We start from the raw sequence: 13,138 nt of genomic DNA on the forward strand, positions 1-13,138 counted from the left end.
GCTGGCAAGAAAATTAATGCGTCAACTTGAGGAGGAGAACGTCGGAAACAATGAGCTCTCCCATTTTTTTTTTTTTCTTAATACTCAGCCCTTTGGTCTGTCTGGACATGCGGCAGTATGGGTGATTGAATTGAAAAAAATTGAATTGCCCCATTCAACTCGCATATTTTCCCAAAGGTAAAAGCTAATTTGGTCGTGCCTTTTCCTTGCTTCTTGAGAATCAGGCAGTCCACACCAGCTCTTAATCTCCTCCTTGCTGAGTAACTTGGAGAAAGCCCTTAGAATGAGCAGCTTTCCTCTCTACTTTTATTAGACCATCCAAAATTAGGTCCTACTGCCCACACATAATAGTGTTCTCCCTGTTACATTTAGGGTGACCAGATAATCCAGCTTGCCTGTGACACACCTGATTTCTGTCCATTGTCCCCTGAGATTAATATCACCCAAGGTGTCCCATTGTAGATGATACCTATTTTTATGTGATCACACTAATTACCGGAAATGAAGGGAAGGAAATGAGTTTCTGCCGAAGGGTCTAACCTTGTGCTCCTTTCTTCCCGTCACTGCAGCTTCACTTGGCAGCCCTGGCATCACTCAAGGGAGATATAGTGGAGCTTAATAAACGTCTGCAGCAAACGGAGCGGGAACGGGACCTTCTGGAGAAGAAATTGGCCAAGGCACAGGTAAGGGATCTGGAAAGGTTTTTTTTTTTACTTTATTTTTTAAGATGAAACAGATATAGAAATCTCCACAAAACAGATGACGGTTTGATGAGCAGACCTCCTCATGACCACTGTCTAGCTCAAGAATTAGAACCTGACAGTCATCCCAGAAGTCCCTCCTTATGTCCCATCCCAATCCCACTTTTCCTCCCCACATGACTTTTTTTTTTTAATATTTTTTATTTATTTATTTATTTATTTTTATATTTATTTTTGGCTGTGTTGGGTCTTCGTTTCTGTGCGAGGGCTTTCTCTAGTTGTGGCCAGCGGGGGCCACTCTTCATCGCGGTGCGCGGGCCTCTTCACTATCGCGGCCTCTCTTGTTGTGGAGCACAGGCTCCAGACGCGCAGGCTCAGTAGTTGTGGCTCACGGGGCCTAGTTGCTCCGCGGCATGTGGGATCTTCCCAGACCAGGGCTTGAACCCGTGTCGCCTGCATTGGCAGGCAGATTCTCAACCACTGCGCCACCAGGGAAGCCCCCCACATGACTTTTATAGTCATATTTCCTGTTTCTTTACGGTTTATCGCTGGAGTTTGTGTGTCCCTAGACAGTGGAGTTTTGTCTTGCCTGTTTAAAAAGTACGTGTTTCCTTTGAATCTCTTAATCCACAGGTTTTCCCTCCGTTCTTTATTGGCTTTATACTTAGTCTTTTAAAAGCTGGCCATTTGACCTATGGAGTTTCCCACAGTCCAGATGTTTCTGATTGTTCACCCAATGTGCAGTTCAGCGTGTTCCTCTGTCCCCTGTATTTCCTGCAGAATGGCCCTGGATCCAGAGGACCAGTCAGATTCATGGCCAGTCCCTCTGGCAAGACTGTAGAGGGTATTTGTTTTTCCACTGGGAAGCACATAGTATCTGGTTGTCTTGCCTTCTGAGATGTTAGCAGCTATCTTGATACTCAATGCCCAAGTTCACTGATTCATCAAGACTTTACAAAATCATGATATTTTAGTTCTACCATTTCTTTCTCAGTTATTAATTGAAGTGCTTTTATAGAGACATTTCCCATCATCTATGATTTATTGAAACAATGGTATAATTTACAGAGGAAAAGCAGAATCATTGCTTCATTCTTTTGATTCATTTAACATTTTTCAAGGTAATGAATTATTTATGATCCTCTGAAAGTGCCCAATTATTTTTTAAAATATTATGAACTTAGGGATTTAAACATATTTGGGTTTCAGTCCTTTGTAATTATTTTCCTTGTAGAAACTCAAAGTATACTATCTTCGGCCAGTAAGAACCTCTTCAAGTTGGCTCCTGAGTCTTTTGACATGAGCCTAGTACTTACTCCAGGCTCATCTAGTACATTTCTCACTCCAAACCAGGAATTAAGCATTCTCCGTGTAGCCTTGGTTTTTCTCTGTAGAAAATGGTATTTCAAGACTGCAATCTGGGTGCTAAGGGTGCTTATTGCTTCTAGGTTGGTCATTATTTTTAGGCCTCTTTTATAAACATAGTCAGGAAATTATTTACTTATTTATTTATCTACATATGTATGTATTTATACATTTTAAGATAAAATATCTTAGGAGCTCATAATAATTTCTCCAATTTAAATTCAGACTACAGGATTCTTTTACTTAGCTTCTGTATTTTGTTTGTATATCCTTTCTTTCACACTAAAAATCTTGGTTCTGAAGTTTACAGAGGATGATTGGATAAGAATATTCCATAATTACTCGTTTGCTTCATTCCATATTATATACAATCAGTCTCAAAATAATAACATTAATACTATCATAACAAATACAGTTACTGAGAAGAATTTTTTTAAGTTTTTTTTTTCATTATGCTTTCCTCATTCCCCCAGTCTTTTGCAACTGTACTATATCCACACTGCCTGACCCTATGGCCATTACATCTTAGACTTTCTCCTTTTAGTCCTCATTTAGTCTTCTACAAGTAAATTATATATTTCATGTTTACCATGGTCTTTATGTCAATGTCCCTCTGTTTGTTTGTTTAATGCCTGAAGCTATTTTCTAGTAGATTTCCTCAGGGAGGACTCATGGGAATAATCTTCACCAGCTTTCTGCTTGTTAATAATAATGTGTCTCTGCCCTTCATACTTGAAAGGCATTCTTGCTGGCTATAAAACCCTTGACTCATCTTTTCTTTACTTGAATATGTTTCTTTATTCTATTTTGGCAAAGAGTGTTGCTCTCAAAGTCTGTTAATAATACAACTTTCTCTCTCTCTCTCTCTTTCTTTCTTTCTTCCTCCCTTCTTTCCTTCCTTCCTTCCTTCCAGTAATTTTACTAGAGTAACTCTTAATCATTCTGGTTTGATATTCTCATGTTTGCTGTGTTTTCTTTTGATTATATTTTGTAATCTTTTTTAATTTCAGAGAAGTTTTTTCTAATTATAGTGTTTAATATTAGTTTTGTTCCCTTGCCTTTTCTTTTTCTTCAAGGATGCTTATTATTTATATCTTAGATCTTCTTTGCCTGTCTTCAGTATCTGTCACTATCTCAAATCCTTTATACCTCTCCCTTTTTACCTTGTTTTTCCTGTTCTCCATCTTCTGTTTTTCTTAGGCCTTATATGTTGTATTTATCCCCTCCTGTGTGCCTTCTGGCTTAGTTATATATTTCTGCATTTTTATTTTATTTCTTTTGTGTGTGTGTGTTCTATTACCTTCTTTCTGAGTTTTTCTAATTTTGAATTATGTTCTTCCATGTTTTATGTCATTTCATCTTTTTAAATCTTTTAGCTTATTTTGAAATAGTAGTCTATTGTTTGGGACTTTTTGTGGGGAGAGAGGTTCTCTATTTTGTGACATGCTTTTATGGTTTATAGGGATGTTATTCTCTTTTTTTCATTCTACTTTCTTGTAACTTTATGTGGGATTTGCCCTCAATACTGTTCTGTTTTTCATTTTTATGTGAAAAATAGTTTCTTTGAACTTTTAGGAGGCAGAGTCAAACATGGCCTTTTTAAGTTCATAGAGCTTCCTTTTTTTCACGAATATGGCAACCTGCTTTCTGACACATCATGGCTCTGTTCCCCTCACCTGCTTCTATCTCGATCTGGTCTTTCCTTTGTCTCTATTACCCCATCCTGTTCAGTTTTGATCCTACTCCCAGCAGTTTCTCCTCCTGGCCGGGAGTCCTAGGGCCAGTCATAGGGACTAGCTGCCTTAGCCCCTTCAGATCTTACTGTGGGCCCCTTGCTCCCTCACTCTTGGCTCAGGCAAAACCCCTCCCAGTTGGCCCTCCTCACTTTCCTGTGTATACTTACTGGCTGTTCTGGGGTTTTCCAGTTCTCGGGTCCCTCAGCCTTGTTTCTTCCCTCTGCTTCTGCCCACACAGACACCATTTAGGTCTTGTGGATGCTGTTGGTTTGTCCCTACCTGCTTCTGTTTTGTTGTTCAGGAGGATACCTTATCTCTAAGCATTTGGTTTTGATGTGTAGGTTCTCTATATTTGTGTGGGAATTCAGAGAGATTAAAAGAACGAGGCTGCCACAGTCATCGGTCTAGAATGACCTATGGCAGGTTTTGAAAACTCATGTTTCATAATCTTAGACTGTTCTAGTAGAGAGGAAAGACCTTTTGTACTTGAGATCATCTACTTCCACTTTTGACAGGCAATCCAGAGAGGTTAACTTGCTTACCCAAGGTCAAATGAGCAGCCAGCCCCAGAGCCAAGACAAGGCTACCAGTGTTCTTTCCTCATACAGGATGTTACAGAGACAGAAATTTTCAATTTTTACTTGGATGAAAACTTAATGTTTTCCTTCTGATTATAGAAGTAACAAAAATGTGATAGAAAAAACTGGAAGGACAGCATTATAATATTTATAGTGGACTGGTGAATTAAAACTTTTTTAAATGCTTTGTTGTTGTTTCTTAAGGTGTTTTTTGTTTTTTGAGAAAGTAGTTATTTTTGCATTAAAGAAAAAATAGAATGGTGTTAAGCTGGTGTAAAGCCAGCCATTGTTAGTAGTCCTTATTGGTGAGAATTTTTTTTTTTTAGGAAAAAGAAATTGTGAGTGCTTTTAACTGGAAGCTGGCATGTACCCCAGTCTTGGATTTTAAAAGATGACCAGGAAGGTTTTTGTTAAAATTTAAGTCTCAAAGACAGAGCAGCTTGTGCAGAGGATGATAAGAGGAGAATGGGAAACTTTTTGTCTCCTATGTTAGGGATTGATTCAGCTCCCTTTTGACTTAACTTATGGTCAAGATAATCTCATGTAATAGTTTTGTTGGCTGGTTTTACCCCTGATGGTTACATCACAGTACCATTAGTTGACTCTCTTGCTTGTATACTTACAGTAAATATACTTAAAAATTACTCTTCCTTTCACTGGAAATATCTTCCCAATTCAGATACTGGGACCCAGGAAAGAACATGAAGAAAAAGGTTAGTCTTGCCAGGCTTATTCCTTTTATAAAGATGAGATTTATGCAAGAAAAATTAAGAACAAGGAAGTGTCTGTGCCGTGCTTTCTGTGTTACACGCCTTGGTAAGTGATTCGTGTTTGAGGCTTTACCAGATGGTGGAAGAGCAAGTTTGTGTATAAATGTGTAGTCTGTGGCTTTAGTAAGTTTTACCAGCTCTCTAAATATTACAGAGCTATGATTGAAATGTAAAATATAAATGGTGCTTTTGTTCATCAGAAATAATCAAAGAGAGCTTCATAATCTGTTGAGTAATTATTAATGGTGATACTAGAACTAGTTGAATAAAAGAAGGCTCATTATACATGGGCAAAAGTCGGTGGAGTTTTAATAGTGATGGGAAGGGAAGAGCTAAGTAAAGGACCCCCCAATACCAATGTGATGGGGAAGGCAAAGTGCTTCTGTATTTGTATTCTACTGCTGTGTAACAAGTTGCCCCAAACTTACTGGCTTAAAACAACACACATTTATTATCTTACACATTTATTATCTCCTGTGCATCAGGGTCCCAGGCATGGCTTAACTAGGTCCTCTGCAAGTTTGCAGTCAAGGTGTGGGCAGAGCTGCACGCTCGTCTGGACACTCAACAGGGAGAGAGTTCACCTCCAGGCTCACTCACGTCATTAGCAGAATTTCTCTGTGGTTGTAGAATTCATGGCAGCTTGCTTCCTCAAAGCCAGCAATGGAGAGAAAGATTCTAGAATAAATCTTCTGGCAAGACAGTCTTATATAATGTAATGCAATTATGGGAGAGACATCCCATCACCTTTGCCACATTGTGTTAGTTAAAGGCAGTCTCACGTCCCACCCAGATTCAGTGAGATGGTAATCACACAAAGGAGACACAGGGATCATATGGTCACCTTAGAGTCTGTCCATCACAGCTTCCTGGGGGATCTGATTAACAGTGCCTATACCAATAGTGATGATCACCACACTTCTTTAGCTCTGTTTTGTGCCAAGCAGTATAGCAAGCATTCCGCATGCTTTATCTCACTGAGTTCTCATAATGACCTGTGTTGAGAATACCTTAACATTCCCATCTACAAATGAAGAAATTGTGAGGTTTAGGGAATTTGAATATCTTGCCTGAGATTATGGAGCTAGAAAGCACCTAAAGTCAGGGTATGAATCTAGGTTTCCTGGGAATCCATAGCTGTACTAATCCTGTATTGATTTTTAAGCTGCCCAGGCTGCCCTGGGGATCTCAAAGAGGGTGGGGAATAGGGCACAGGTTAATTTGGTTTAAGTATCTACCCTCCCAAATCAAACAGGTGCTCAGACCCGCACATGCGATTTGCACCAACACTAAACACCTTCTTGGGGAACAGCCTGGTGGGAAAGTGGCAAAGGTTATATACGGTACTGATTTGATGCTTTCAGCATATTTTCTTTGCATTTAATACCAACAATTATTTTCACTAACTGCATTTTTAAAAAGTACTACAGAAGGAGATATATCAAAACAAGCTTCTGAGCCCCTTTGAAATTGGTCAGTAGTAATACAGTACACCTTCTATTTCTAAGCTCTCTATCTTTAGATAGCAAGTGTTCTGACTTTTCTACTGCTTGACTTTTAGGAAGAAGACAAACATAGTTTTCATTAAATGTAATGGAGAGAGTGTTTAATCTTTCTCTTGTATGAGATACTTACAGAGGTAGTATGGATGCCTTCTCTTTGCCAGGATCTCCCTCCCCCCATTCCTTCCTTATTTGTTTATACTCTTCGGTACACTGCTCTAGCTGTTTTGTTTTGTCAATGACAGTTCCATTTGTGCTGAGCCTCTGTTTAGTTGGCTTGGTTCCCCACCCTACCCCTTGGGAGAACCTGGGCAAGGATTTTGAATGAGGGTAGAAATATCCTGAGTGGTATTACTTGTGATCAATCCAGTGTGACCCTGAGAAAGTAGCATAACTTCTTAGCCTATTTTAAAAGGGAGTGGTGCCGACCCTGCTCCCACGATGGTTGAGAGGGTTAACGAATGAATGATGGCATTGCATTTTTCAAGAATGGAGTTTATAATACCCTTAGGTTTGACAGCTGAGACTAATGTGATGATTAAAGATCAGTGGCCTCTGTGGAATAAGATAAAACCCAGTGAAGAACATTAACAAAACCATAAAGCTTCTTAGCGTCACCGCATTACGCAGGGTTTTTCCAACAAGGGCTCAAGTTCTCAGGCCAGTCTGTCTCAAGGCTGACTCACAGCTTTATCCCTGGATTGCACCAGTTGCAGAGATGAGCCTAAAGGGTTTTATTCGTAGTGGTTGTAATGATGATATTGCTTGCTTTTATTAAACATTTTTGCATATAGGCAGTTTCACCCATTTATGTGGCTAGAGACAAGTATTTATATAGATTTTAAATTTGTTTCATCATCATGATAGGAGAGCGGAAACCTAGAGAAAAAGCTCAGGATATGTATTAAGCTCCAGATGAAATTCAGGAAAAGCAAAATTCCATCCTATCTAATCCCAATCTTTTTTTTTTTTTTCTTTGCCTTTCAAACTGCAAGTCTGTAGTTGCAGGAGAAATCCAGCTTCCTAATGATACTGACCTCCAGAAATTCATGGCAGGCAAGATGCTGCAAGCCTAGGCTTTCTGGCTTTGCTGTACTGTAGGATCAGTCAAAAATGGAATATAGGTTGGAGGACCCTGGGTAAAATTCTCTGTAATAATAGAAGAAAAAAAAAGCAGTAGCATGTTGTTTAAGACCATTTCTTATTTTTGCTCAGCTGAAATTATGTGAGATGTTTCTATACAGTAAGGAGGCGAAAGTAATCCCTCATCTGCAAGTTTTGCTAGAAGAAGCCACCATTGCTTTCTGTTCAGAAAGTTGTTGCTGAGTAATTGACTTTGGTAGCTAAAACTGGCTTGATGGGAGCTGGAGGGACGTAGAATTCCCTGCTTTATACCCCCTTATGTCTACTTTTCTATTTCAGTGCTCCCAGGGGCTTGAGCAGAGAGCTATTTGGGTTTCCTAACTCTCCTCTGGTATTGTAAGGCATAATGTTCATGTTTCCTGGAGTTCACCGAGGTGGTTCTGGGTAAGAGACCAAGGGGGCATCACTCTGCTGCCACTTGAGGTCTTTAGGTAAATGGTAAGGAGGAGCTAAGCCCACAGCTCAGGGAGCTGGAAGGGAGTAGAGGCGAGAAGGCTGTGGCTAAAACAGCCTCAACCCCTTGATGCCATACACAGGACTCTGAGGATTTTACAGAGCATTCTGTTTGCTATCTGGATTTTAATAAATAGTCCCTGTGCATTTGCTCTGTTTTCATCTATAAAGTGGTTGTATCATCAGGATATGCAATGATAACAAATAACCCCAAATGTTCAGTGGCTTAAATTATCAAAGGTTTATTTTTTGGCTTCTTGCTGGGAGCTCACTGGGAGTGGCAGGAAACTCTGCTGCATTGTCCTCACCCAGCCTCCCAAGCTGAGAGCCTCTACCATCTGGAGTATCTGGAGTACCATCCACAAGATCAAGGTCAGACCAGGGGAAGAGAATATGGGAAAGCCTGCAGAAGCGCTTAAAGGCTTCTAGGCAAAAATGGTGTATATTCACTCATATCTTGCTGGACAGGCAAGTCACATGGCCTTATTCAGCTTCATGGGGGAGGAGAAATATTCCTGCATGTGCATGGATGGAGGTGAACCAGAGTCTTGGTAAACGCCCCTGCAGGCTGCCACCAGGGTGCTAATGCTTATGTGATGTGCATCCCTTCTGGTGGTCCTGGCGGTGCCCCACATACATAAGAAAATACTGGAGAAAAATGAACACCATTTGAAAAAGGATCCCCTTAATGGATTATGAAAAAGTGGATGTCTTTTTATCATTCTTTAAAATTTTCTATAATGTACTTAAATTTGTAACTTAAAATTGAAAAACTTGTGCAAACGTTACGTAGTAATAGGAGTAATACTCTTTTTCCTGTTTGGTTGTCATTGTTATATTACCTTCTTAAATGAGGCTTTACTGGAATACCTGCCCATAAGTGACTCTCATATGGAGGTGCAGTATACAGCTTGACCTAGCCTGTGTCCTTGTGAAACAGAATACCCGAAATCACATAGCCTCCTGGGTTAAAAAACGCTCTCGGAAACTCGGGTCAGTGAGAGGCATGGGCAGTGTGATACTTGAATTGGGCCTCATTTTAACAGGCCAGTCCTGCTTGTGTGGGAGGCCGCCAGGGCAGGAAGGCACTGATTGCTCACAGAATGGCTTTGTCTGTCCTGGGTGCTCCCCACTCATCTGCCACTTTTAACACACTGAAGTGCCCCATTCCTGGGCTTGGTCTTGTGCAGTTTAATGGGAGCTGTTTAACAAGAGTGTTTTCTTGAGTTCTTTTGGCTCCTGCAGGTAATGACTTGTTTCGTCCTGCACTGTTGCCCTTGTGGGAATTGATGCACTTCTTCCGGCACCACAGCTTGGAAAAGCTCAAGGGATTTTTTTCATTCAGCTTGGAGAGCAACGCTTCCACTCATCTTTGGCTGGGCATGATGAGTGTGCAAGGAATGGGTGAAGCGTGTTTAATGAGATACCTCAAGGGGATTTTGATTTGTAACATCAAATCAACTATGAGCTATGTCTTCTCAGTCATTCATTCATCTGGAGGTTAGGAGTTTCGATAATTATTTTCCAGTATTCTCTTTTCACTGGGAAAAGAATCTCTAGAGCACCATTCTATCATCTCTTCTTCCCCCCCACCCCTCCAATTCCGTCCATGTTTCTTATGCACCAGCAGAGAAGTCTGCTTGGAAGCTGTGACCACATTTCCCTTCAAAGGTAGGTGTCATGGTGACCCTCCCTATGGCATCTAGCACCGTATCATAGTTTAGGAAATCAAGATATATCTATTATTTTAGAGGAAATATTAAATTATAGAGGCTTTCCACCATTGTGAAAAAACATACGTATGGAAAAATATAGGAATGTAACCTTTGCCTTCAGCTGAGAAATTTTTTCCTCTAAGATGTTCTTGTTGCTACTTCCAGATGAACTCCTAAGTTCCAAATAGACATTATGAATCTTTTTTATCCTTTCAGCTGCAAGCGCTGTTGTGTCTGACTGAGGTATCGGGCTTCCTGTTGAGTCTTGTTCATACTCATACCTTCCAGGCGGACTTTCCAGGTAGAGGCAGGGGGAAGATGGTACGACACCAGCTCTCATGCTCTCGTTATCTGGGTACCAACCATCTGATCTCCCTGCAAGCCGAGCAGCCCCACAGGAGCTCACCTCTCAGATAGCTCCTAACAGCCAACAGGGGCACCTAGAGTGGGCTTGGTGGTTATCAGTTGATCCTGTGTCTTTTTCTTGAATAAACACTTACGCATCTTCATTTTTAAGTGGATTTTGCAGTTTCTTGTCTGCCTTGGTGGCGGTGGCAGCCTGTTGACCTGTAAAGACTGAAGGAGGAGGAATAAGTGGGGAACTTCAGGGAGAGTGAGAGCTCGTGGAGTTTGTAAGGGGAAGCGTTTCACAGCAGTTTATAGCCCTAGAGAACTGAATATGGGAAACCCCAGAGCAGGAACCAGCAAGATGACAAAGTAGTAGGAGTCATGGCATCCACAATATCAAGGTCAGACCGGGCATTATCTCATAACTATTGTAAGATCTGGAACTGGTGACCTTCATGAGAGCGTCAGCTACATACGCACATACAGATACTACACACATGCAGGTGCATGCGTGCACATGTGCACACACACACTCACATACACAATTTGAAGATGGGAAAAAAGACCAGTAATAAAAGCTCACAGATATTCTGAGGGGATGGAGAGAAGCAGTATTCTGCTTATGGAGAGAAATAAGAAGCTTTTTCATTTACTGACAGGTACTATCTGTGAGACACTGTCATTTTGTGGACTTCTGTTGTTCCTCTTAAAGTGTGATGGATCACAGGTGAAAAGGCATAACTTCATAGGAAGAGTATTTGTGGCCTGTCAGGGTTTTGTTCTGGTTAGGAAAGCTTCCATGTAGATGGGACTTTCACTTGTCCTTCCTCCTGGCCTCTGGTTCCACTTACTTCCTGTGTGTTGGACCTTGAGTGGAAGTTATTTGACATTTTGGGTTGTCACTGAGAACAGCAGTTCACATCACTGTTTCTCTGAAAGTCACCATCTCACAAAGGTCTGTGGTACAGGTTCCTCTCCAGTCTTATTTCTGGAGCTCTGAGCAGCACCCAGGAAGTTACTACATTCATAGTGACCAAGCTGTTGTTCATAGGTAGGGTCCCTGCCATGATTTATACCAACGTATTTATCATACTTTGCTGAGTACTTCTGTTTCAGGTAACAGTCTGTTTTGAAGGCTTTGTGTCCCTGCCCAGTAGCTTCTGGGTTACACCATTGGAAGCCTGGCAGATTTTAGGGACGGGGAGGACATTGGACATGGTGGGTGAGAAGTCTTACCTTGCCCGCCTGCCCCCAGCCCTGAAAGTGCAAAGCTGGCAAGTACGTGTGGCTCTTGGCGTTAGGAAAACCTTGCCGAAAATGAAGTTACGATTCCTCTGCTGAACGGGAAATTAATCAGGACTGAACACAGTAGACAGGGGCAGAAGCTCGACTCCTTGTTCTATCACTGACTAGTGTTTATTATTATGTAAATGAGATTAAATGTACAATGACTGGTTGGGGGTTGAGGAGGAGGGAGAGAAATGAAGGAGATGAACAGGTTCCTTAGGATTTAAACTCAAGATACAAAAAATGTTTTTATAGCATCTGCTGCTTCTTAATCCTTCAAATGCTGAGCAAGGGAAGCTCCTCGGTTTCTTGAAACACAGCGATTTATTCATCCCATCGCACGCCTAGGTCACCCACAGTGAACCAGGCTGTGTGCCAGGTGCTAGGGCTAAGTCATGGAAACACCGAGCCCCTGCCTTCCCAGAGTTTATAGTCTAGTAGGAAAGGATATTGGAAAACATTATGTGTGCAGATAACCAGCCAGGTAAGAAATGGTGTCACACAATTTAGGATTATTTCATTGAAAAGTGGCTGAAACATACCCTAGCAAACTTCAGCAAAAAAAGGAATGAATTGGTTAAAAAGGAAAAAATGAGCAGCCATAAAAGAACTTGGGAAGAAAGCTCTGGGGATAGAGGTAGCGGGGACTGGAGGTCAGTCTCATCAGCGTGCAACTTTAGATCCATTCACTCAAGATTCGGATTCCAAAAAAAAGGCATCTGCCCGCTCTGTGGCTGAGGAAAAACAGGAGGTGTGGATAGTGTGCAATGGCAGAGGGACCTTTCCCCAAAGAGCAAATGAGAGCTAAGAAAGGTAAAGACTCAGATGTCCACCAGGGGCTTTGTAAAGTTCAGCTACTGTTGTGTCTTCTGGGATTCGTGGCCAATGCGCAGGTGTATGTTTATTTGGGGCATGCTCCACATTGAGGTTGTGACAGTTTGAGGCCATAAAACTTAGAATCACTCACCTGTAGGTGTGTCCACTCATTGGCACTTCTGTCTTGTTCTCTCGACGCCAGTGTGAGCAGTCCCACCTCATGAGAGAGCATGAGGACGTCCAGGAGCGAACGACGCTTCGGTACGAGGAACGCATCACCGAACTCCACAGTATCATCGCTGAGCTCAATAAGAAGATAGACCGTTTGCAAGGCACCACCATCAGGTAGTCAGCTCCAAGTCAAGGCTCTCTCTCTGCCCATCCGGGTGGTGGTAACCTGGGTTTCGGACTTGAAGTCAGCCCTATGAATTATAACAATGTTTTACTTGTAACTAATATTTTCACAGTTGATAAGTATTTTCTCTTTACTTTGTTAACCACGTGCTTTCCCGTCCATTATTCTGTTCTGACCTTGATCCTCATGGTAACCCTGAAAGGTAGACCAGGGTGGGAGTTGTAATCCTCAGTTGACTGATACGGGGAGGTTGAGTGAGATGCTTTATCAACAGGTTCTAAATGGCGCTTCTTCTGTCTTAGAGACCAGCATCCCTACCAGCCCTTTTATTCACCAGGTCTGTTCTAGATATACAAACTCAGTGCATCC

General features: G+C 41.5%; 1 protein-coding gene across 3 annotated transcripts in view; it reads left to right on the forward strand.

Moving 5' to 3' along the window:
* MCC (MCC regulator of WNT signaling pathway) overlaps positions 1-13,138 on the forward strand; it is a 428,184-nt gene that overhangs the window by 317,519 nt on the left and 97,527 nt on the right. For all 3 annotated transcript variants that reach the window (XM_059916875.1, XM_059916876.1, XM_059916877.1), the window contains 2 exons: positions 570-683; positions 12,617-12,759. In XM_059916875.1, coding sequence (XP_059772858.1) covers positions 570-683; positions 12,617-12,759 — 257 coding nt within the window. The remainder of the gene's footprint in view (positions 1-569; positions 684-12,616; positions 12,760-13,138) is intronic.

The sequence above is a fragment of the Balaenoptera ricei genome, chromosome 3 (genome assembly GCF_028023285.1).
Source record: "Balaenoptera ricei isolate mBalRic1 chromosome 3, mBalRic1.hap2, whole genome shotgun sequence".
Lineage (NCBI taxonomy): Eukaryota > Metazoa > Chordata > Mammalia > Artiodactyla > Balaenopteridae > Balaenoptera > Balaenoptera ricei.